The sequence below is a fragment of the Artibeus jamaicensis genome, unplaced genomic scaffold (assembly GCF_021234435.1).
Source record: "Artibeus jamaicensis isolate MK-2021 breed Jamaican fruit bat unplaced genomic scaffold, CSHL_Jam_final scaffold_286, whole genome shotgun sequence".
NCBI lineage: Eukaryota > Metazoa > Chordata > Mammalia > Chiroptera > Phyllostomidae > Artibeus > Artibeus jamaicensis.
This window is the reverse complement of record NW_026522034.1, coordinates 1,446,069-1,470,259: the sequence shown is the minus strand read 5'-3', so window position 1 is coordinate 1,470,259 and position 24,191 is coordinate 1,446,069. Positions and strand designations below refer to the sequence as shown.

Here is a 24,191-nt window from a genome sequence, read left to right as displayed (position 1 = left end):
GAGGTGCCGCCTACCTTCAGGCATGGTTCTGGCACTGACGTAGGCTGCCACGCTGCATCGTTCCTCGGGGGCATCTTGGTTGCAAGCCTGCAGCTCGATGCGATAGCCGGTGAAGTGGCGCAGGCCGGAGATGACCAGTGACTCTTTGTTCACCACCTTCTCAAAGGGCCGATGCTCCTCCCAGTCCGTGGGGACAATGGTAGACGAGGTATTGGGGAAAGCAGGAGCTGTGGGCACAGCCGTTGTCACGTTGCCCTCTTCACCAAGGGCCCTGCGTTTCCTCGATGGCCTGTCACAACAACAGGACACACACAGTCACGCAAGTGCCACCTGTAAGTAAATGCTCCTGGAGAATGCCAGGCTTAAAGTGAAGACTGTGGAGCTTGGGATTTGAGGGAGCAGGTGAATTAAAGTGCAAATTGCCGGGAATTACAACCCAGAGCAGCTTTCGAGATGTCCTTAGAAGCACTGGAAGGAAGTATGGGAAGGCCCACCCAGATAGGGCTGGGGATGTCAGGACCACCATCCTGACACGCAAGGAGCCTGCCCTCAGCGGGTGTGATTCAGGTTCCCATTTTGCAGTTAACAGACCAGCCAGGGTCAGCGTTAAAAAATAAGATGCCGAAAGCCTGTAAGGGTCAAGCTTTTCAGGAAGCCCTGATAAATGGCACTTGCCCAAAACTCTGAGCTACTGACCATCAGTTTAAAAAGGAGAAACGCGTCTTCCAAGTCTTACAACCCTCTAGGGCGCCTGTAAATTTGAGTGACTCAACTTCAGTTGTTAGCAAAAGAACATCACCAGAGAGGCTGGTCCCAGTAACTCCAAAGAAACACCCATGCAACCTATACATTCTTTTCCCTTAAAATGCTATATTGAAAAATCTAGATGTTGGTAGCCTAAAAGTTTAGAAATACCAAAAAATATTTGTATAAAGAAAATTCTAATGACTCATCTTTCCAATGCCTGCTGTTTCCTATGGGCGATGTTCTTCCTAGAAATATGATATGTGACTGTGATGAGGACCAAGTTAGTTTTATAATACACTTTGTTCACTTGTATTAGGAGCATTTATCAAACATCTTCCTGAAAACAGTATATTTGATAGAACACAATTTGCATTTTTTCTTTTTCAGTGTGAAATGAGGATTTTTCTCCTCGTTGTGGAACTAACATGCTGTTGCAGAGAACTTGGGGAGCTGTACAGTCCAGTTCATGCGCGAGTCACAACGGATTCAGACATCCTCCTGTAATTTTAATGTAAGAACGTTTTTCCCCATTCCTTTTTGCTATTATAAATATTGCTTGGATCATTGTCTGATGGTCTTATTAGGTCCTAAACAGATTCCTAGAAGAGAATCACTAGGTCATGCCTCTTAATACGTTCAGCTCAATTCCTATCTGGACCTTGACCTTGAGTTTCAGGCCCCCAGCAGCCTCCCAGTGGCCCGTGACACTCCAGCACCACTGACTGAGGTTGAAGGGGTTTCATTCTTCTTTTCTTTGTTTTTCAGCTTTTTAACCTGAGAGATATTTTTTTTTTCAAGTACCACTCTACTGCTTTATTTGTACCTCTTCATACCGCTACGTGGGAATTTTTCTTTCCTTTTCTGCTGCTCCCCGGGTGCTTGTGCAGGGAGCTGCGCACCTCATCCTGCTCTCCAGGAAGCCCCATTTCTCCCGTCTTTCAGCGCTGCACCCTCTGCCCCAGGGGCCGCCCCCACTGAGCGCACGGCGCGCCTGGGTCCGTGCGCCCCCCAGCGCGCTGTCCGCGAATGGCCTGCAACAGCCTTTCCCGCGCTCTGCAGCGTTTTCTACCTCGGCAAAGCGGCCAGAGCGGGCCTGGGGGGACGACGGCTGGGAAAACCGGGACAGCGTAAACCATAAATACACATTAAAATAAAGCTCCCCACAGGTAATTGTACGTGGGGTTACTTAGGTTTTCTGGCAATTACGAAAACAATCTCCCCCCTGTTTTATATGCGAATTACTTCTAGTATATCCTCGAGCTTTTGTTTATTTACATTGTCCCTACTTTTCCGAATTCTCACGCTACGAGTTTCACAGTTGGTCTCCTTGGGTTTTCAAGGAACACATCAGAAACTAGGCCAGCGCACTTTTACCACACGTGTTAGAGGGTACATATCTTGTTTCATGGGGCACGCGGCTTTGGTGACAACCACTCCACCCTCGAGGGTTTTCGAGCCGCCCCCGCGCAGCTGCGAGGGGAACGGGGCGGGGGTGGGGGGGGGGGTGCCAGGCCGAGTGGTGAACACACCTCCTCTCCGGTGGGCACCGGCTTGGGCGCGGCGTCTGCCAGCGCTGAGGATCTCGTGCCCCACAGTCCGCTCTCTTAAATTCCCCTTTCTGCTCCTGTCAACTGCACTCACTGGGTGCCCAGAGCCAGGTCGGCGACCACGGCTCAGCTGTTGGCTAGGTGTAGGTAATACTGGTCTTGCGGCCTTTTTCCTTTCTTTCTCTAAATTAGAATTTCTCAATATTACCAAGTGAACTGCCTGCTTTTTCATACTGGGCCCCTGATGAGTCAGACCACGTTCCCGGGTCTCCGGGTCTCGCCCCTCTGGACACACAGCCCTGCCGGCGCGTGTTCTGCTCGTGACACCGGCATGTGACGCTGCCTAGGAGCTAGTCCTGGGCTTTGCTTTCAATGGGCCCTCTTTGTCAGGTACTGCTAAGAGGTATTATTTTAGTTCCGTAAAAAGAAGGCAAAAACTTGGTGAATAGATTCCATGCTCTGGAAAAGTCTCCATATTATAAGAAGAAAACTGCTTTTTTCAAGTCTGAACGAACTTCTCTGTAACACTCTCTAGGTCAAGGGTCTTGGGTTTTTTTTTTTTTTAAAGAAACTGAACATCTTTTCTTAGTCTTTTTTCAAGGTTATAAGAATATTTAATTTTTGTACTTCTTCTTGAATCAGCTCTGACAAGTTAAAAATTTCCACCTCATTGAAACTGCATATTCAAATTGCATCCTACAAGAGAATTCAATGTATTAAAATCTTCCTTTGACCCTAGTTTCATCAACTTTGTAACTCCTAGTTATTTGTGATTTTCCCCTTTTGATTTTATTTACAAATTTAGCTATATTGATTTTCCCCTTGCTCCCTGATACATTTATAGTTTTACATTTTAAATTCTTTCTTAAGAAACCATGTAAGTCTACTGATTTGTCTCAAAGCCCAGCTTTGCAATATTCCGTAAGTTAAGGTATGTGACTCACATCTCCATTATTTTTCAGACAGACAGTGATGAAAGTTTCCATTTCTGCTTTGACTGAAAAGATATCTAAGTAATTGGCTTTTAATTACCAGGAAGTAGAGCTTTCTGTTCACATGTTTAAAGTCAACTTCCAGTGTTTGTTTATTGCCCTGTAGTCAGAAGGCCTGTGGCCAGGGAACAGCCTCTGCTCTGAGGCTTGCTCATCAAGATTCTCAGTGTGGTCTGTTTGCATGGAAAGACCAGTGACACTCTCAGATGGAAACCAAAGATATATCTGTATCAACAAGACCCAAATACCCCTGCAAGTCACAGTGGGCCGTGAAAAAATTACCAAGGCGCGGATGTGGAATTGCACCTCAACAACTAAGACATAAAATGATCTCGTCAAAGAGGCAAAATGCACCGTATATGCCACAAGGATTATCTCCAAAAAGACCACAAATTGGTCTCAAAAGACCCATGACCAAATATCAGCTGGTCCTTCCACTCCCCACAAACAAGGCATGTTATTGCCCTGCACCTGTGTGCCAGACCACTCAGCCAGGGGGCTCAACCAGGGTACTCTGCGCCCCGTCCCAGACCGGGGACAGGGGTACGAGGCCTGTCTGGAGACATTTTCAGTTGTCACTGCATGCAGGAGAGGTGGTGCTGCTGGAATCAAGTGATGGGAGATCTGGGAAATCCCCATAAATGAGAACAATCTGGCCCCAAGTGTCAACAGAGCTGAGATCAAGAAACCTGGGTGTGGACCAAGGCCTCCAATTTCTAGACCTTTTCTCTGCAAGGTTATATGGCAAGCAGCCACTGGGGGCAGACCAGGGCCACACCGAAGCCTAAATGTAAACAAACAAGCAAACTCTGCTTACAGAATAAAATCACCAGGGCAAACAAAGGGGATGAGGTGGAAGAAAAGGTACAATTCCTAGTTATAAAACAAGTATGTCCCGGGGTCAGTGCACAGTGGGGACACAGTTAACATGTTGTATCTGAAAGCTGCTGAGAGAGTAGATCTCAGAAGTTCTTATCACAAGAGCTTTTGTGACTTTGAACTTTTTGTGACTAAAGAAATGTGTGACTATGTGAAGTGACGGCTGTTCACTAGACTTACTGCGATCATTATTTTGCAATAGATGCAAATATTGAATCTTTACATTGTACACCTGAAAATAATATAATGTTACCTCAGTAAAAATAAAATTGAAAATCCTTCGCCTGGCCCCACTCTACCTCTCCAGTCTTGCCTCCGATTCCCCCCAAGAGCCCACAGTTCGCTCCACCGCCTTGCCAGCCCTCTGGTCCTATCCTGCCCATCATCCTCGCCTCCAACACAACACTCCATCTGAAGTGAACAAACGAAGTTCATTCAAAGGGCGGCACAGCACAGTCCAGTGGAGCCCAGCAGCATGGCACACCTAGTCACACCTGGAGTCCCACACTTGTCACCCCCCAATAAAAATGTTCTATTTCCAGGCCAGTCTTCCCTACTACCTGTTACACACGGTTTAGACTTGGGGCACAGGAAGAGTTCTATGCCCACAGCAGGCACAGATCAATGGTCAGTGAGCGAATGCAGGGAGAAAACATGTGGCATCGAGGAGAAGTGTTAGTACAGACTTTTCCCCGAGTTCGTGCCCGAATCCCACTTCAGGGTGAAGGCAGCGAAGGCGTGACTTTGTGAAGCACCCAGTCCTGGCAGAGCTGCCCTGTAAGTGCATCGAGCCACAGGACCCCTGGGCCGCAGAGGGGTGCAGCGTGCTTTCTGCCCTGCCTGATCCACTGGCCCTGCGCTGAGCAGCCCCCAGGGGCCATGTGCATGTCCCACAGGTGAGTCATACCTACTGTCCTCAGCATCAGAGCCTGAAGAGGATTTTCTGTGAAAACAAAACCAACTACTTTGAGTACAGACAGAACTTCAGACAGATCTCTTGCTTTTAACACCCTGGAGGCCACCTTCTGTCCAAGCAGCACAAAGGCACCCTGCCATTCACCATGGACCACTTTTTCCCATCACTCGAGCCACATCTTCCCCCACAGGTATGGAGAACTTAGCAAGAGGGAGAAAAAATAGAGAAAATAACCCCAGGGACCTGTCATCTGGGGTTTCCCTTGGGTGTCAAACTTGACTTCATTTAAACTCAGCCATAATCACACCCACCTCAGCTATTTCCCCAAGTTCAGCAGCATTTTGTTTTTAGCAAGTAAATGGTAACTGCCTCAATGCCTGCTGTGTGGAGGAAGGGAGGGAGGGAGGAGGGTCATGCTGACGGATCTAAGGAAACATCTAATCTCCTTGGATGACAAGTGAGGGTGGAGGTTGAAGAGACACATTTTAGAATCTTGCTTTATCCCAATGTAAACCTTTTGGAGTTTCCATCCGCTTTGGGAATGGCCCATTATATCAGACATTTCTGGGTAGCCGTCTGCTAAAGTCTTTAAGGGTGAAGAGGAGAGGTCAAAGGTGAAAAGGCATAAGGCCATCAAAGCCCACATCACACATTTGCTGGGATAACTTGGAGCAAGTTCTCATCTGCTCAGAAACACAGGCTTGACGAGAGTGAGTGAGGGAGGCAACACCTGCTTCAGTGGGCGGCTGTAAACATAAACTAACGTGATGCAGACGGTGCTGCAGGCCTCAACGCAGGGAGGCCATGGATACTGCTCCATAGCCCACAATGCCCGGAACAGCCCCACCACCGAGAACTATCTGGCTCCAAACACCAGTAGTGTCAAGGCCAGGACTCCTGGTACGACTCGTGGAATCTCACAATCCTAAAGGACAGGGACTATTCCTACCTTCATTTTACAGATGAGCAAACTGAGGCACTGAAAAAGGTGAAACAACCTGAGATTCCGCACACCCCCCACCCCCGCAAAACTTGCCTTGTACCTAAGGGTACTTGCTTGTACAAGTAAAAATGCTTGAAAAGCCTAGAGTCATTTTCACTGCAAAATCTCTCAGCAGATCAAATGTACATTAGTAAATCCCTCCATGAACTAACAGGAGATGCAACATATTTAAACAGGAGAAGTTTCTGGGTCTGAAGATGCTATAGAAAGTTCCAGAAGAATGAGAAGCTGACACAGATTTTAAAAAGAGAGAATGCTCTCAGCTTGAGACTTGGTGATAAATGAAGCCTAGGCCATCTCTCAAGACTGACATTAACAACCATACAAAGTTCGTCTAAGAACTCGGATGGATACCACAGGATGGGTTAAAGAGTTCTGGAGAGTCGGAAAGCAAAGGTTAACATTATTCTAAACTCTCCCCGTCTTTGATGACTATTTGCTCTTCCCAGTAAGGGTCCTGTTGAAACCATGGGCTCTCTTCCTCCGTGCAGGGAAGGGACTCAGCACGGACTCTCTGGGTCCCTGCTTCATCTTGTTCCCTAGGTCATGACCCCCAACCCCAAAGCAATGAAAGCCCCTGACCTGGGGACAAAAACCACATTGTGCAGGTAATCCTCAAATGTCTTCCGGAACGAGGACTCCTCCAGCTCCTTCAGAATCTGAGCATCGGTCTTCGGGCAGGAGCAGCACTCGCCAGCAGACTCCTCCTCCTCGCTCTGGTTGTGCTTCTGGGAGCCCTCTGACTCGAGCGGTGGGGACCAGGTCCGCGAGGGCAGCTTCAACCCTGCAGAAGGGCAGAGCAGATGGACTTGAACCTCCACGAAACACACACGCAGAGCCACGGGGACCTGCTCAGAGCAGCTGGGCAAACAGCACAGAGCTTGGAGCCAGGGTCTGGATTCAAGTTCTACTGTGAAAAGCCCCTTCACAGGAGAGTTCAAACAATGCCAACTGAGAAGATGCATGTTCCAGACACTGCCAGACACCACATCCCCACGGGGCTGAAGATTTTGTTGGACAGACAGGCTTGCCCCTGCCCTCATGGAACTTTCTAGTGCAGGGGCACTGCTGAGAAGAGCAGGGAATACACCACGATAAACTAATAAATAACCTTCCCTGGGTCTGGTAGCAGGGTCAGAGGAGAGGATAAGGGAGTGCTCTTTATCGTGGAGCCTCAGAGAGAGTGGCTGAGCAGGAGCTGTGCGCACATGGTGGTGTCGAGCTGTTCAGACAGAGCGCAGAGGCCCAGAGGTGGGAACTTCCTGGCATGTTGAAGGACACCAAGGACCCAATATAGCAAAAGACCATGTGGGAGAGAACAGTGGGAGGCAGGGTTAGAAAAGAGCAGGGGAGCCAAGTCACAGTGGAATGAACGAATCAAGCTAATCAACCAACCACATGGCTGTGGAGGCCAGAAGACAGAGCAGAATTTACCAGGATGTCTGCAGTGTTTGGCTCAGAGAACTGGTGATCATCACACTGAGCCCTCAAACTGTGCAGCACAAATGCCAGAATTTACAGCTCCTTCAGGAATTCCTAAGACAGATCAGAGTGGTGGTTCTCACCAGGGGCTGATGCTGCACCATAGACACTGGGCAAGATCTGGAGGTAGTGCTGGTAGTTGGGACACGTGGAGGGAGATGGGACTACCGGCCTCCAAAGGGCAGAGGCTGGGTCGCTGCTGGTCAGCCTGAACTTCTCAGAACGGCCTCACCCCAGGGGTTCCCGGCCGGGAAAGCCTACTCTGCTGAGCAGCGGAAGCCCGGACTAAAGACTTGAGAGGGGAGTGGGGGGTAATTGTTTGAATCAGCTCAGAAAAGGGAATAAAAAAAAACAAAAGCCACCTCTCGAGATAGCAGCTGTGCAATCACAGAGCTGCTGAGTGACACGGCTGGCTGTGTCTTGACCCTTGAGGTCAAACTGCACAGCCACACTTCTGGTGGAGAACGCACACCACTCCTCAGGGGCAAAGTCCACGACCGCCCTTCTGAGTCTCACCAGCCTTTGCTGTCTGGCGCCTGCCGGGGTCTGCCGTGCCAAGGAACTTCCGTCCTTCCTCTCCCCTTGAATGGTCCCTTAGACAATGAGCCCTAAGTATTTTTCTATAAATGGTGAGTATCTGCTTGGAAGCCCAAGTATTCACAAAGCTTTAGGGGCTGCAAGGGACTCTTAAAAAGTACTTCTTACATTTATTAGTAGATGTGGAATAACCTGGCTGGGTAAATGTCAGAGGGCCAATCACAGCATTACAGATAGAAAAAAGTTAGGTTTCCTTCGTGGCAGGGGTTGGGGACGGGGGCATGTTCTCACAATTTTCTGGAGAGAAGAGACTTTTCTGATCAGGTGCAAGCGTAGCTCCTGATACCTGTTACCCTTTGTGGCACCCACTCGTCACATTTGGTGTCCCACAGTTTTCTGTGACTATAAAGCATAAGGACATCCCTAGGACACTCAAATAGAGACAAAGAGTAGATGGTGGGAGACAGGCTGGGGGAGGGGTGGTGAGTTAATGTTTATTGGGACAGAGTTTCAGTTTGGGAGGATGAGAAGGTTCTGGAGATGGGGGTGGTGACGGCTGCACAACACTGTAACTGTCCTTAATGCCACTGAATTCACACTTAAAATGATTAAAATGATAAATTTTATGTCACACGTATTTAATCACAATAAAAAGCCATACAGTTGATAAAACTGTACTGTATAATTTAAATATGCTGAGTTAACATGTATTCTAAATGTTCTCACCAAACAAGAAAAGATGGATGTGTGCAGTGACAGATGGATATTAAGTAACCACCGTATTTTTTGGACTACAAGACACACTCCCCCCAAATTTGGGAGGACAGGGGTGCGTCTTATAGTCCGATTGCCTGGCTCACTGTGGGGGTGGGGAGGGAGACGGTAGAGCAGGGTCATAGGTTATGAAATATTTTACCACATTTTTTGCTTCAATTTTTCCCTATTTTCCTCCTCTAAAACCTAGGTGCATCTTACGGTCCCCAAAATACGTAAGATGGGAGGGATTCTTTCACAATGTACATGTACGTATGTCAAGTCATCACGATGTATGCTTTAGATACCTTAGAATTTTAATTTGTATGATATTTAGAAGTTAAATATCAAATAATGAATATCAAACAATAAATAAATATTTACAAAATATCTTACAATTTTTATTTGTAAGCGACCTCAATAAAGCTAAAAAAACCTAATATTGGATACTAATAAGAAGCCACTACTGGTCATGATTAGTATATTCAATTATTTTGAGTGTGTTAGTAAGTTTATAAATTCGGGTATGCACTGGGGTTTTTTAAATTAGGTAAAGTACGCCTAACACACAACTCACCGTCTTACTCATTTTCAAGCCCACAGTCCAGTGGCATTAAGTCCGTTCACATTATTGTGTGGCCATCCCCACCCTCCGTCTGTGGGACTTCCTCACCCTCCCAAACTGAAACTCTGTCCCCTTACACACCCATCCTCCCTGTCCCCCAGCCCCTCCCATTACACAGTAACTCCTCCCCCTCCCCAGCCCCTGCCCCAGCGTCTAGTCCAGTCACTGTCCCTGTGACCCGAGTCCTCTGGGGACCTCCTGTGAGCCACACAGTGTCCACCCTCAGCAGGTTTCCTTTTTAATTACACAAATTTGGGATCATCAGAAATCAAACCACGTTTAAATAATCACATTGCAATGACAGATTTAGACTTCCACAATAAAAGTAAAATAAATAAATAAATAAATTTAAAAAGTTTTTGCTGTTTGGAAAAAAAAAGGGAAAAGTTGACAGTCTCCGTCTGTGATGTGGGACCAGCAGTTCATTGCTGAGGCCATGACTGGGCTCACTCTCAAGTCATACAAAGCGCCTGTGGAAATAAATCCCACCTGCAGCCCTCAGCTAAGGCAGAGAATGAGGTCTCAGGCACAAACATAGCCCATTAACCTACAGCTGGGACAGCTACCAGAGATCACCTGTCCTTCTGCCCCTTCTCCCAAAAAGGAGGCAGCTGGTGACAAGCTCAGTGACTTGCCCAAAGCCCTACAGCAAGTCGGAAGTTCAGCCCAGAGATGACCAAGAGCTCCTGGCCTCAGCCATGCCTCTCCAGCAACCCCAAGGTCAAAGACTAAAGATCACTAACTCAAAAAAAAATCTATAGAAAAATGATAACAATCAAAAAACAACTAAAGAAAAAAGTGACCTGTTTCTCCAGTTTGCTGGAGTCTTTTAAAATCTGTTTAAAAGTAACCTTTTTTAAAAAGATTTTTATTTATTTTTTAGAGAGGAGAAGGGAGGGAGAAAGAGAGGGAGAAAAACATCAACACATGGTTGCCTCTCGAGCACCCCCTACTGGGGACCTGGCCTGCAATTCAGGCATGTGCCCTGAGTGGGAATTGAACCAGTGACCCTTTGATTTGCAGGCTGGCACTCAACCACTGAGCCACACCAGCCAGGGCCATTTTAAAAATAATCTTAAACTAATTTATACAAACTAGTTTGAGGCTTCAAATATTTTTTCATTTTTCCTGCAGAAAGAAGGAAACCCATTAAGTAAATAAGATGAAAGACTGAAGAAAATCAGCATCAGCATAAATTTCTGATAGAAAGCACAGGAGGAAAGAGATCATCACTCCCTCAAAACCTGAAGGTCTAGACTGAGGGCCGAAGTCCTTCCCTGACTCTTTCAGGCAACTCTCAGCACGCTCAGTTGGCTCTAGTCCAGCAAGGCAGGCTCCCGTGGGCGAACCCAGCAACACCCCCACCAGGCAGGGTGGGGGAGGAGAAAATCCCAGACAGAAATGGTGCCAAAACGTGGGAAATACCTGGTTTCCACACAAGACCTCAGAGTGTGAGCTCACGCTGTCATGTTTAGAAATGTGCATGTGTGTTTCTGTGTGAGGCAGAGCAGTGTGTGCAAGCCTGCTCTCAAGCGCACACCAGGAAATGGAAGAGAGATGTTTCCCTGGATGTGGGACATCTGCCCACACTCACCTTTGAGACAATAATCCAACTCATACAGCTCACTGTCCTCCGCCTGCCTCTCCCAGAAAACCAGGTAGTGCGTGATGTTGCCGTTGGGGTCAGAGGGAGGCTTCCATTTCAGGATGATCTGGGATGAGGAGTTAGAAACCGAGATGGGATCCAGGGGCACAGAAGGATCTGGAGGGGTAAAAGAAAACAGGTCCTCTATGTGGAGGGAGCAAGCCGTAGGGCAGGTGTGAGGGGACACACAGGTCAGAGAAACCTGAAGGTGTTTGCTGCAGTGACATGCAGCGTCCGAGAACACTGGGGGCACGCAGAGTGTTAGCCTGGGAAGGACAGCGGGTATGGAATCACAGTCCGTCCCTGCCACGGACCACACAGATCCCGCGGGCATCCGTCTGTCCCTCCCTTCGCCCAGCTCCAACACAGGCCAGGCTCTGTCTGGGGCACTGGGAAGATGCTGGGGAAGGAAGAGACAAACTCGTATTTTCTGGTTAACACCCCAAACTGAACCCAGTTATAGGGCAAATTTTGGCAGCTAGATGCCATTTTTGGCACCACAAGGTTTTGTGGCAGCACAAAACCTTCCCATGCAGATGGAGGTGGCTGAGCGAGTTGTGAGGGATGACACACAGGACACAGTGTGTACAAACGCCTGAGAGATGGAAGTTCCCAGAAATTCTAAGTCCTTCGGTATTGCCAGAGGGTACAGGATGAGAGGGCACTTGCTGAAAAAGCTGGGAGTGATTCACGAAGTTTGGGCTCTACCCTGCAGGACAGGGTTTCTTGCCCGCAGCTCTGCTGGCGTGCGAGCCATCCTGGGTGCTGCGGGTGCAGAGCAGCAGCCCGAGGCTCCCCTGGCTCAATGCATAGTCCCCAGACCTCGAGAAAGGTCCCCTGGGGGCAGAATCACCCTCAACTGAAAACCACTACTACAGGAGAAGTATAGATACAACTGAACTGTTCCGCAATAACCCAACACCCCAAAACACAGGGCAGGTGTGGGATGGGGATGGGGGAAATGGCAAAATAATGATGACCGTTGAAGCTGAGGGATGGTTCATGGGGTTTACTTTTCTTTCTACTTTTGTGAGTATTTGAAAATTTTCCCCTCCAGCGGCTGGTTGCTGCTGCCTCGTCCTCTGAAACGGCAAACCTCGGCACCAGTCCTTCCAGACGCCCTTCACAACACACCGCCACGCCGCGTGGTAAAGGCAACACCTCTGGTTCCTGCGCAAACCCCGAAGCCGCATGCGATACTCACTGGTGGCATCTGTCTGGACGTAGATGATGTCGCTCTTGGCCCCGTATGTACGACGCTCATCAGAAAAGGTGACCAAGGTCTTCACGAAGATGGCATACTGAGTCCAGGGCTTGAGACCCCGCATGAGCCACCCGGGGTGGCTCTGGGACTTGGGGTCGTTGGACCGCACAGGCGGGTCGATGTCCACGACTGTCCAGCTGTTGGACCCACATGCATCCTGTCCATCGAACTCCGTGACGTTCTGATAAGGGCTTTCAAGGTGAAAGAGAAGACAGTTACCATTTTTGGCTCTGAGGACCGGAGATGCAGCCAGGTCAGTCACACCCTACAGGCCGCATCTTCTCAGGGGCAGCTTTGTGCCACAGGGAAAACCAGCACCTCCGCTGACTTCTCAACCATAATATTCAGTAGTAGTGACTAATACTATTTAATAACACATTTTATTTAGCGTTGTACAACATTATATACTGTTTAATTTAATTATATAGTACATTACACATAATATTATATATCCTGTACATGCAGTTACAGTAATAAATAACATCACATAATGTCTAATAAGGAATAATATTTAGTAGTGACTAACGCTGTTTCCCAGTAACAAAGGTGATGATGACGACCCTGACAGCAGCGACCGCAGGAGTCGCTGGTGAGGTTCCATGAGAGCACGCACGCAGCCTCTCGGCGGCGCACATGGTCAGTCCCAAGAAGTAGAGCCACCTTGGATGTTAACGCCACCCCTGTGCCCATCTGAGAACGTGGGAACTCAGAGAGCTGTGGTGGGCGCGGGGGCTGCACAGAGCCAGCAGCGAGCACAGTGCCCTGGCTGGACGCTTAGATCAGTTCGAATGCTCATCAGTTTTGTTATGTGCCTTTCCCACGATTCTTCTGTTCTCTTCAGTGGTTTTGGTAAAGATCAAGTTTCTTACGTGGTCAACAAGGCCATGTAAAAAGACCCTCCATTACCTCTCTCCAGCCTGTTCTCCCACCAGGCCTCACATTCCTCCTTTCCACCTGTCACTTGGTTATAGAGGTGTCTGCTCTCGCCTTGTTCTTGCATTTGCGCCTCCTCTGGCTTTTCTGACATTGTGACTCTGGCCCTTGCCTGCGATTTCAGTCCCTTCTCACTCCTCCGGGGAAGCCCCCCCTGACCTCCGGGGCCAGCCCACTCTCCATGACCCTGCCCTTTGAAGCACTGTAACAGTTATCATTTTATTTTTTAATTAAATTTCTAGGGGTAATACTGGTTAATAAGATTACATAGGTTCAGGTGTACAGTTCTACAATTCATCTCTACACTGTGTTGTGTGTTGAACACCCAAAATCAAGTCTCCTTCCAACACCATTTACCTCCCTGTACCCTCTCCTCCCTCTGCCAATCCCACTTTCCATCTGGTAACCACCATACTGTTGACTGTTTCTATGAGATTTCTACGGGGGGTTTCTTGTTCAATCTGTTCAGCTTTTTCACTGATTCCTCCAACACCCCTCCCCTCTGACAGCTGTCCATGTCCTTATTTCTACTTTGTTCATCAGTTTCTTCTATTCATTACATTTCACGTATGAGAGAAATCATATGGTATTTGTCTTTCACTCAGTGGCTTATTTCACTTAGCATAGTGTTCTCCAGATCCATCCATGCTGTTGCAAAGGGTAAAATTTTCATCTTTGTTAGGGCCAAGTGGTATTCCATTTTGTAAATGTGCCACAGCTCTTTTATCCACTCATCTACTGATGGACACTTGAGCTGCTTCCAAATCTTGGCTATTCTAAATACTGTCACAATGAACATAGAGATGCAAAGATTCTTTCAAATTAGTATTTCAGATTTCTTTAGGTATATCCCCAGAAGTGAAATCACTGGATCAAAAGGCAGTTCCATTTTTAATTTTTGAGGTATCTCCATACTGCTTTCCAAGTGGCACCACCAGTCTGCATTCTGACCAACAGTGCACTAGGGTTCCCCTTTCTCCACATCCTTGCCAGCAGTTGTTTACTGACTTATTGATTACAGCTATTCTAACAGGTGTATAGTTTAATTTGCATTTCTCTGATGATTGGCAATGTTGAGCATCTTTTCATATGTCTATTGGCCATCTTATGCACTCTTTGGAGAAATGTCTATTTAGGTCCTTCGACCATTTCTAATTGCATTTTTATTTTGGTGTTGAGTTTTATAAGGCCTTTATAAATTTTGGCCATTAACCCCTTATCAGATGTATCATTGGCAAATATGTTATCCCATCCAATGGGTTTTCTTTCATTTTGTTGGATTTGTTGGCTATGCTAAAACTTTTTAGTTTGATGTAGTCCCATTTGTTTATTTTTCTTTTGTTTCTCTCATCCAAGTAAATATTTTAGAAAATATACTGAAACAAGAACTGTCCTAGATTTTATGCCTATGTTTTCTTCTAGGATTATTATGGTTTTGAATCTAACATTTAAGTCTTTAATCTATTTTTGAATTCATTCTTATGTCTGGTTCGCAGGCCCGCACTCAATCCACTGAGCTACACCAGCCAGGGCAAATTCATTCTTGTGTATGGGGTTACGAAGGTGGTCTAGTTTCACTTTTTTACACTGAAATTGCAGACACTGTCCTATTTTACTAATGTCATTTATTGAATAGACTGGTTTTACCCCATTGTATAATCTTGCCTATTTGTCACAGATCAATTGATCATATAGGTATGGACTTATTTTAGGGGTTTTTATTCTGTTCCAGTACATGATGTTTTAATTACAATGGCCTTTTAGTATAGTCTGATATTAGGTAGTGTGATTCCTCCAACTTTGCTCTTTTTTCTCACGACTGCTGTGGCTATTCCGGGTCTATTCCGGGCTATTCTGGGTTCCATATAAATTTTTGGAATATCTGTTTTAGTTCTGTGAAATATGATATTGGTACCTTCATAGGAATTGCGTTGAATCTATAGGTTGCTTTGGGTAGTATGGACATTTTAATGACATTAATTATTCCAATGCATGACTTTGGTATGTGCTTCCACTTTTTTGTATCTTCTTCAGTTTCTTTCTTCAGTGTCTTACAAATACAGGTCTATTACATCCTTGGTTAATTTTATTTCTAGGGATTTTGCTTTTCTTGATGCAACTGTAAATGGGATTGTTTTCTTAGTTTCTTCAGATAGTTCATTATTGGTATATAAAAATGCAACTGATTTCTGAAATTTATTTTGTATTCTGCTACTTTACTGAATTAGTTTATCATTTCTAGTAGTTTTTTTGCTGAATCTTTAGGGTTCTCCATATACAGTAGCATGTCATCTGCAAATTTCTTCCTTTCCAATTTGGATGACTTTTATTTCCTCTTCTTGTCTGACTGCTGTGGCCAGGACTTCCAGTGTTACGTTGAATAAGAGTGGTGAAAGTGGACATCCTGTCTTGTTCCTGATTCTTGAGGAAATACTTTTGGTTTCTGCCTATTGACTATGATATTCGCTGTGGGTCTCTCATGTATGGCCTTTATTATGTTAAGGTATGCTCCCTTTACTGCCACTTTCCTGAGATTTTTTTTATAGTAAATGGGTGCTGGATTGTATCAAATGCTTTTTCTGCATCTATTGATATGACCATGTGGTTTTTATCTTTTGTTTTGTTTACATGGTGTATCACATTCCTTGATTTGCAAATATTGTACCAAGCTTGCATCTCTGAAATAGATCCCACTTGATCATAGTGTATGATCTTTCTAAGGTATTGTTGAATCCAGTTTGGTAATATTTTGTTAGGGATTTTAGCGTCTATGTTCATCAGATATATTGGCCTGTAATTTTGCTTTCTCTGAAGACTCTGTATGTAGTTTTAAAATTAGAATAATGCTGGCCTCAAAAAATGAGCTTGGGAGTGTTCCCTCCTCTTGAAATTTTTGGAGTAATTAGAGAAGGACAGTTGTTTGTTCTCCTTTCTTTCTTTAACCCTCACATTATGACATTTTGTTCATTGCTTTTAGAGACAGAATAAGGGAGTGGGGAAAAGAGAAAGAGAGAGAGAGACATGGATGTGAGAGAAAAACACTGATGGGTTCGGTTAGTTGCCTCATACGGATGAAACCTATAACCTAAGTGTGTGCCCCGACCAGGAACTGAATCCACAACCTTCAGTATAGGGGAATGATGCTCTAACCAACCAAGCCACACCAGTCAGGGTTTGTATTTGTTCTTCACTGAATGCTTAGTAAAATTCTCCTGTGAAGCCATCTAGTCCCAGATTTTTCTTTGTTGGGAATTTTTTTTTAATATTGCTTCAATTTAATTGTAACTACCTATTCAGATTTTCTGATTCTTCTTGATTTAGTTTTGGAAGATTGTATGTTTCTAGGAATTCATCCATTTCACCTGGATTGTCCAATTCGTTGGTATATCGTTGTTCATAGTACTTTCTTAGTATGCTATCAGTTGTTACTTCCCTCTTTTCTGATTTTTTTCTGATTATATTTCTTTGTGTCTTTTCTCTTTTTATGCTTGATGAGGATGGTTAAATGTCTGGCAATCTTGTTTATCTTTTCAAAGAACCACATTTTAATTTCACTGATCTTTTTATATTTTTGTTTTAGACTCACTTATTTCTGCTCTGATCTTTATTATTTCCTTTCTTCTACTCACCTTGGGCTTTTTTTTGGGTTGTTTATTGAGCTTTTTCTTGTTTTATTGAGATAGGCCTGTAATGCTACACATTTTCTCCTCAGGATTGCTTTCATTATGTCCAATAAATTTTGTGTTGTTGTGTTCTCATTTTCATTTGTTTCAAGATACTGTTTGATTTCTTCCTCGATCTCTTATTATTAACCCACTCATTGTTTATTAACATGTTATTTAGCCTCTAAGTCTTTTTTGTGTTTTTCAGGGCGGTTTTTTTGTGATTGATTTCTAGCCTCATGCCATTATGGTCAGGGAAGATGCATGACATATCAACCTTCTTAAATATACTGAGTCTTGTTTTGTGTCCTATCGGATAGTCTGTCCTACAAATGTTCCATGTGCACTTGAAATGAATGTGTATTCATTCTGCTGCCTTGGGGTGAAATATTCTAAAGATAGCAATTAAATCCATCTGATCTACTGTGTCATTTAAGGCGCTACTATCTCTTTGTTGCTTTTCTGTCTGGAAGATCAATCCACTGATGTCAATTGGGTGTTAAAATCCCCTACTATGTCGATATTACTTTCAATCTCTCCTTTACACCCACTGAGATTTCCTTCACATAAATACTTAGGTGCTCATGTGTGAGCATAAATGTTCACAAGGATTATATCCTCTTGTTGGTTTTCTCTCTCTATTGTTATACAGTGTCTTTCTCTCTTACTATAACTTTGGCTTTAAAGTCTATTTCATTAGACATTAAGAATTGCTAGCTTGTTTTTTTTTCTCATTTCCATATGCATGAAGTCTCTTTTATCATTTTCTCACTTTTAGTCTGTGTGTATCTTGTGTTCTGAGGTGGGTCTCTTGTAGCCAGAATATATGTGGGTTTTGTTATCTTACCCATTTAGCTACCATGTCTTTTGATTGGAGCATTTAAGCCATCTACATTTAAAGTGAGCATGGATAGGTACTTACTCCTTTGGCTTTCTCTTATCTGGGAAGCTATTTATTTCACCTTCAGCTTCAAATGATAGCCTTGTCAGGTAATGTAGCTTTACTTGTAGGTCCTTGCTTTTTATCAATTTGAATATTTCATTCCAATCCCTTCTGGCCTGAAGTGCTTCTGTTGAGAAATCAGCTGACAGTCTTATGGAAACTCCCTTGTAGGTAACTAACTGCCTTTCTCTTGATGCTTTTAAGATTCTCTCTTTGTCTTTAACTTTTGCCATTTTAATTGTTTTGTCTTGATGCAGGCCTCTTAGGGTTCATCTTATTTGGGACTCTCTGCACTTTCTGAGCTTGTGTATCTTTTTCCTTCACCAGGTTAGGGAAATGTTCAGTCATTATTTCTTTAAATAGTTTCTCGATCCCTTGCTCTCTCTTGTCCTTATGATGCAGATCCTATTACTCTTCATGTTGTCCCAACGTCCCTTAAACTATCCGCAACTTTTTGAAATTCTTTTTTTCTTTTTGCTGCTCTGATTATTTTCTGCTACCCTGTCTTCCAAATCGCTGATTCAGTCCTCTGCTTCATCCAACCTACAATTTGTTCCTTCTAGTGTAGTCTTCATTTCAAATATTGTATTCTTCATTTCTGACTGGTCCCTTTTTATGGTTTCTATATCCTTTTTCACGCTGTTGTAATTCTCACTAAGTTCCTTGAACATCCCTTCAACCATTCTTTTTGAATTCCATATCTGATACATAGTTTGACTCCATTTAATTAAGCTCTTTTTTCTGAAGATTTCTCCTTTCATTTGAAGCATGTTTCTTTGTCTCCCCATTTTGCCTGCCTCTTTGTGTTTGCTTCTATGTATTGGGTAGATCTGCTAGGACTCCCAGTCTTCATGGCGTAGACTTATATTGTAGGTGTCCTGAGAGACCCAGTGGCACAGTCTCCTTGATCACCTTGGTTGGGTTTTCCAGAAATACCCTTTGTGTGGGTAATGTGGGCCTTCCTGTTGGAACTGAATTTTGATGCTACTGGCCCATGCTGGCTGTGAGGATAATCCCCAACCACAGTGTACAAGCTGTAGTTCAGGTGCTGACCACGTGAAGCAGAATTCGCCTCTGTAGGATCCTGTGCCTGCTGAGATCCCCCCTTTGGATGTGTCTCTTGTGAAGCTAATCAGATCCTGCTCTGATGTGGTCTGAAGCTGGCCACTGTGTGTGTTGGTTCTGTGACCTCTTGGGATGGACTCTCTGAAGTGGTCCAATGTCAGACACTGCCTGTTACTGGCCCTGGGCAACCTTCCTGATGCTACAAAGCAATCTGCAGTTGTCACTATTTCTGTTAGGCCTCAGTATGTGCAGGGAGGACCAAATCACACACTAAGGGCACTTTTACCAGCAGTGGGTCCAGAGGCAGCTCAGCAAAAGTCCCAATGCACTCTAGGATCCACCTCTGCCTGCCAGCTGCCTGTTACACTCAGTCACTGGCTGTAGTCAAGTTGTCTAAGGTAGGTTCTCAGTGAGTCACCAGAGAGGGCTGAGTGGTGTTCACCAGACTGAAACAGGTTCAAACGTGGTGCCAGTGCTGGGTCTGAGGCCACTCAGCAAATGTCGCAGGTACACCAAGTCTACCTGCCACCTGTTGGGTGCTTAAACACCTTTGTGGTGGGGCCGAGTCTAGGGAGTCATCAGGGTGAGGCCAGTAGAGTTTATCTGGCCCAAACAGACCAAGATTTGGCCCTCTGATGGGAGGTCTCGACATAGGTTGGGCATGTGAGAAAAAAAATGGCCCCTGTACTAGACCCACACAACTCAGTCTGTTCAGAGTTTGCCCAAGCTCAGCTGGTGGGGGTGTTGAGAGGATAGGGCTAGTTGAGCCCCACGAGATGGAAATGTTGGTCAGGCTTTGGAGAGGTTGAGGGTCATGGCCTTTACCCCAGAGCCACACAACTCAGATTCTGTCCAGACCTCAGCAGGGTGGTGCCACCACGACTTGGGAGGGTGGGACCAGTGGATTTCCCATGGAGGGGATGCATTACAGGTCAAGTTCACAGGTAAGTGGGAATGGCCCCATCCCAAAGCCACACAATTCAGTCACTGACGTCCCCTGAGTCTGTTCGGACCTCAACACCCTGGCCCAGGCAGCTGACTCCTCAGCAGGGGTGGATTACAGGGAGCCCAGAGAATGAGGCGGCTGCATTTCCCCAGGCTGATGCTACACGGAGGGGAGTTCTCCACCCAAGAAAGATGGCGTCTGTGGTGCAGGAGAGGGCTCAGCACAGGGATCCTGGCAGCTATCTCTTTAGTTTTCTCCCCTGAGCCATAAACTCCCTCCCATCTCTCCTCAAGCAGCTCTACTCTACTCCACCCTCCCTCTGACAGAGCCCAGGGTCAGTGGCCGTGAACAAGATTTTGTGTGTTGCCCTTTAAAAAGGTACTTGCGTCTCTAGCACACTGCTGTCAGGCAGAATCGCTGCTTGTTTTCATAGCCAGGTATTCTGTGGGCACCTCTTCCCGGCTCGGTGCTCTGGCTTGGGAAGCCCAGCTTAGAGCTGAGACCCCTGCTTGTCAGGGGGAACCTCTGCAGCTGAGATACCCCTCCAGAATCTGAGCTGCCAGCCATGGGAGTGGGGCCAGCCCTTCTCTCATCGCTGCCCGTCCCACCTGCCGTGACGTGGCTTCTTCTGTAAATCCTTGGTTATGAGACTTCTCTTCACCTGGTCTTCAGTTGGTTTTTCAGGTGGGTTGCCCTATATTTTCGTTGTAATTCCAGTTTGGTCCTGGGAGGCAGTGAGTATAACATCCACCTACTCCGCCACCATCTTGGGTCTCCCTCCCACAATTTTCTTAATGTTGGAAAAATACAAAATAGGCAAAAAATGAAATTAAAAAAACTATTAACTAAATGGAATGACTTTTCATTGAGGAGAGCTGCTGAGATGTACATATAAAAGGCAAAATGGAATTTTGCTTTGGGAGATTGGCCCATCTGGATTTCCAGATGAAACCTGTCTGCTTTAATTACTGGCTTTTCCACAAGTTTATTCCACAAATTTATTCCACAAGCAGGAAGGAGACAGAGAGGAGCCTCAGAGGGGAGCCACGAGCACACACGTAACACCCACACCTCTTCCCTCGGTACTTACGCCTCTTTGTAGAAGAGCATGAATCCCAGGAGGTCTCGGAAGTCAGGGGGCCAGTACGGCTCCCACTTGAGCAAGATCTTGTCAAAAGTTGTCCGAATGTAAGAAAATTTAAGCAATTCATTTTCACCTAGAAAAAATTTTTTCAAAAGACAGTATTAGTAGTTCATCATTTGTTTCAGCCCAAAGCAGTGATCCTACTCTCCCGAGAATGTCCACGAAAAAGGAAAGGTCAACCTGCTCTTCCACGTCACCCAGGATTTAAAGGCAAGAACTGGTCATGGCAGTTGGTCCTACTGCCAGTCAGTTACCTGGCCAGATGCTCAACCGAATAACAGCAGTTGGCACCAATGCAGAAAGAACAACAGGCCAATAATTACAGATTTCTGAGAGACCTGACACAGTTCTGTCACGCACATGGACTTCCAAGCCTGACATGTCAGAAGGTGCAACTCCGGTGCAAACGAGTGCATGTTAAGTGAATTTAACGAGTGGACAGGTCATACCTCGGAGAGACACTTCTTTGGCTTTCCCAGGCCTTGGAAAGGGTAATTTCCTCTGCCTGGAATGCAAACCTTCCCTTATGCTAACCCCAAACTCACTGTTCCTCCCCAGAACTCCCACAGCATGGACCACATCCTGCTGTAAGGAATCAAATCCACATGAGGGTATTGTGGGATCCCTGGCAGCTCAATAAGCAGGTATCTCCTCAAGAGGGAGCCTGTCACAGGAGTTTGGTGGGCTAACAGTCCCCAGCTGTAGCAACGACAGGACCTGCTGTAGCATTTGAGCCAAAGTCACATATAAAGAGGTGTCTTTCTTTCATTCATTCAATGCTTATGTGGCATCTTCCAGTATCAGGCACTGTATCTGGTGCAGGAGACACAGAGACAAGATACACACCTGTCCTCAGTATTTAAAAAGTCTATCACACAAAGAGTTGTTTAAGCTCACTAGGGGGACACTGATACCCCTGGGGGCCAGCATGGTGAGTGAAGGGAATGCAAGCTAAATTGTCTGGTCCACAGGTTGGAAGCAATAGGGTATGACCACTTACAGGACGCCTGGTCCCCATTGGTCTTCAAGGCAATGTCGTTCCTCTCCTGGCGCCCCTTGGTTCCAGAAACTTCTTCCATTTTATGAATTTCCGACAAGCAGAGTTTGGGATTATAGTGGAAGAAGAGTTTCCCCTGAGTGATGGTAAGGTTGTGCTTGCTCCAGTCCCACAGCTGCCTTAGGTTCTGGTTGTCTAAGGCATAGAAAGAGTAGTTCCTGTGGAAACACGCACACCTAGTCATTCATCAACTTACAGTCTCCAACTCCAAGATGGTGGGGCTAAGGCTGGATTTGATTTTTTTTAATTTTTATTTTATTGATTATGCCATTACAGTTGTTCTATTTCCCCCTTCATTCCCTTCCACCCTGCACCCCACCACCACTCCCCCCCCTTTAGTTTATGACCATGTGTCTCAAGTTCTTTAGATTCTATATTGCCCATACTATTCTTGCCCTCCCCCTATCTATTTTCTATCTACTGTCTATGCTACTTCGATCTTATTCGGCACCACATTTTCAGCCCTAATCCCTCGCTTGTCACAAACTCAGTAAGTATTGAATGAGGGGTGGAAGGGGCAAGGAGAATTGAGGGAGTGTTCATGGCCAGGAAGGTGTCTGAGCTCCATATTGCGGGGAAGAAAAGGAAGACTGTGATGGATTGAGACATGGGTTTCACAGAGGGAAAAGAATGAAGACAAGGGGCACCTGGGCTGGGCCCAAGGATGAGCAAAGTAGCCTGCTCTGGCCAACAGGTGACAGGAAACAAGACTGGAGAGCCGCAGCGGGCCAAGTCCTCTAGTATACCACACACCAGGCCAAGACTAAGAACATGGGACCTTCCTTGGTAGCAGAGAGGAGCCATCGAGGGTCTCATAACAACTATCTTGCTTAGCTCTGAGCCTTACAACTATTAGTGGGCCACCAGCATGTAATGGATAGGAGGAGCAAAGCATCTAGGCCTGTGCTGTACAACCCAGAAACTACTAGACACCTTTAGCTATTATGCACTTGAAATGTGGTCATTCTGAACTGCACTGGAAGTAAAAAAACAAATTTTGAAGACTTAGCATGCAAAAAAAAAAAGAATTTAAGGATCTTCTTTGTTATTGCTTATATTGGTTCCAAGTTGAAATGGCATCATAGATGACATGGGTTAAGTAAAATGCATTACTGAAATTCATTTCACCTATTTCATTTAAAATTTTTTAAATGTGGCTACTGGAACATTTCAAGTCATACATATGACTCGCATTATATTTCTGTTGGACAGCACAGCTCTAGTTCTAGGATGCCCAGCTAGGAAACCATTGGAATAATACAGATGGAAGGTTTAAATATCAAAAAGGCAGTTTTATAGCAGAAAAATTAGCATGAGCTTGTGATTCATTCAAGAAGGTAGTCTAAACAATTCTGTGGACTGGCTACTTGAAATGCATGTACATTCCCTCTTTTCCCTTGCCTACACAGACGTAAAGAAAGAGGTAAATATTCACTCTCCCAGACTCCCTTGCAGCTAGGAGCAGCCACATGACCCAGTTCTGGACGAGATATAGACAGAAATCAGTGTTGAGGGTGAGACTGTGGGAGGTTCAGGGTAACATCTTTTTAAAGAGTCTCAATCGGCATATACCTTTGTCCCTTTCCTCTATTCCTGTTGGTTCTACAGACATAAGGTTGGGGGTGAGGCAGTCATTCTGTGACCATGAGGAACACAAAGATGGAAAAATCCTGGGTCCTTTCCTCAATGAAATTTTTGGATGGCCTTCCTCAGACTTCTGGCCCTTCTGGTCCACCTCAATCTGCATGAAACATGGCTAGTCTGGATTTCTGTTGTTTCACTAACTGAAATAGGGTTAGTGAGACTTCAAGAAGAGCAAATCCGAGAAATCTGAGGGTGAATTTGCTGAATTTGAGGCTGCTGGGGGTCACCTGGCTGGGGACAGACTTGGTGGTAAGCCAGGACTAAAGGTCTCAGCACTAGAGATCACTAGAGAGATGGCCGAGTCTGGGAGCCCAGGACACCAACTCGCAAAAGGAAGCTGGGAGAGGAATGAGGGAGGAGATCCAGGAGGCCAGCAGAGTATCCTGGGGAGTTAGAACCCCATGGGC

The 24,191-nt window shown here is 45.6% G+C and overlaps 1 protein-coding gene across 2 annotated transcripts in view; it reads right to left on the bottom strand.

Annotated features, from left to right (window-relative positions):
- Positions 1-24,191, bottom strand: part of INSR (insulin receptor) — a 157,272-nt gene that overhangs the window by 37,455 nt on the left and 95,626 nt on the right. Inside the window, exons 6-12 of one of the 2 annotated variants that reach the window (XM_037139999.2) lie at positions 22,084-22,298; positions 21,030-21,156; positions 12,331-12,581; positions 11,076-11,243; positions 6,667-6,868; positions 5,073-5,108; positions 15-289 (exon numbers count right to left, since the gene is read on the bottom strand). In XM_037139999.2, the coding sequence (XP_036995894.2) occupies positions 15-289; positions 5,073-5,108; positions 6,667-6,868; positions 11,076-11,243; positions 12,331-12,581; positions 21,030-21,156; positions 22,084-22,298 (1,274 nt within the window). The remainder of the gene's footprint in view (positions 1-14; positions 290-5,072; positions 5,109-6,666; positions 6,869-11,075; positions 11,244-12,330; positions 12,582-21,029; positions 21,157-22,083; positions 22,299-24,191) is intronic. The other variant, XM_037140000.2, reaches the window with a different exon arrangement.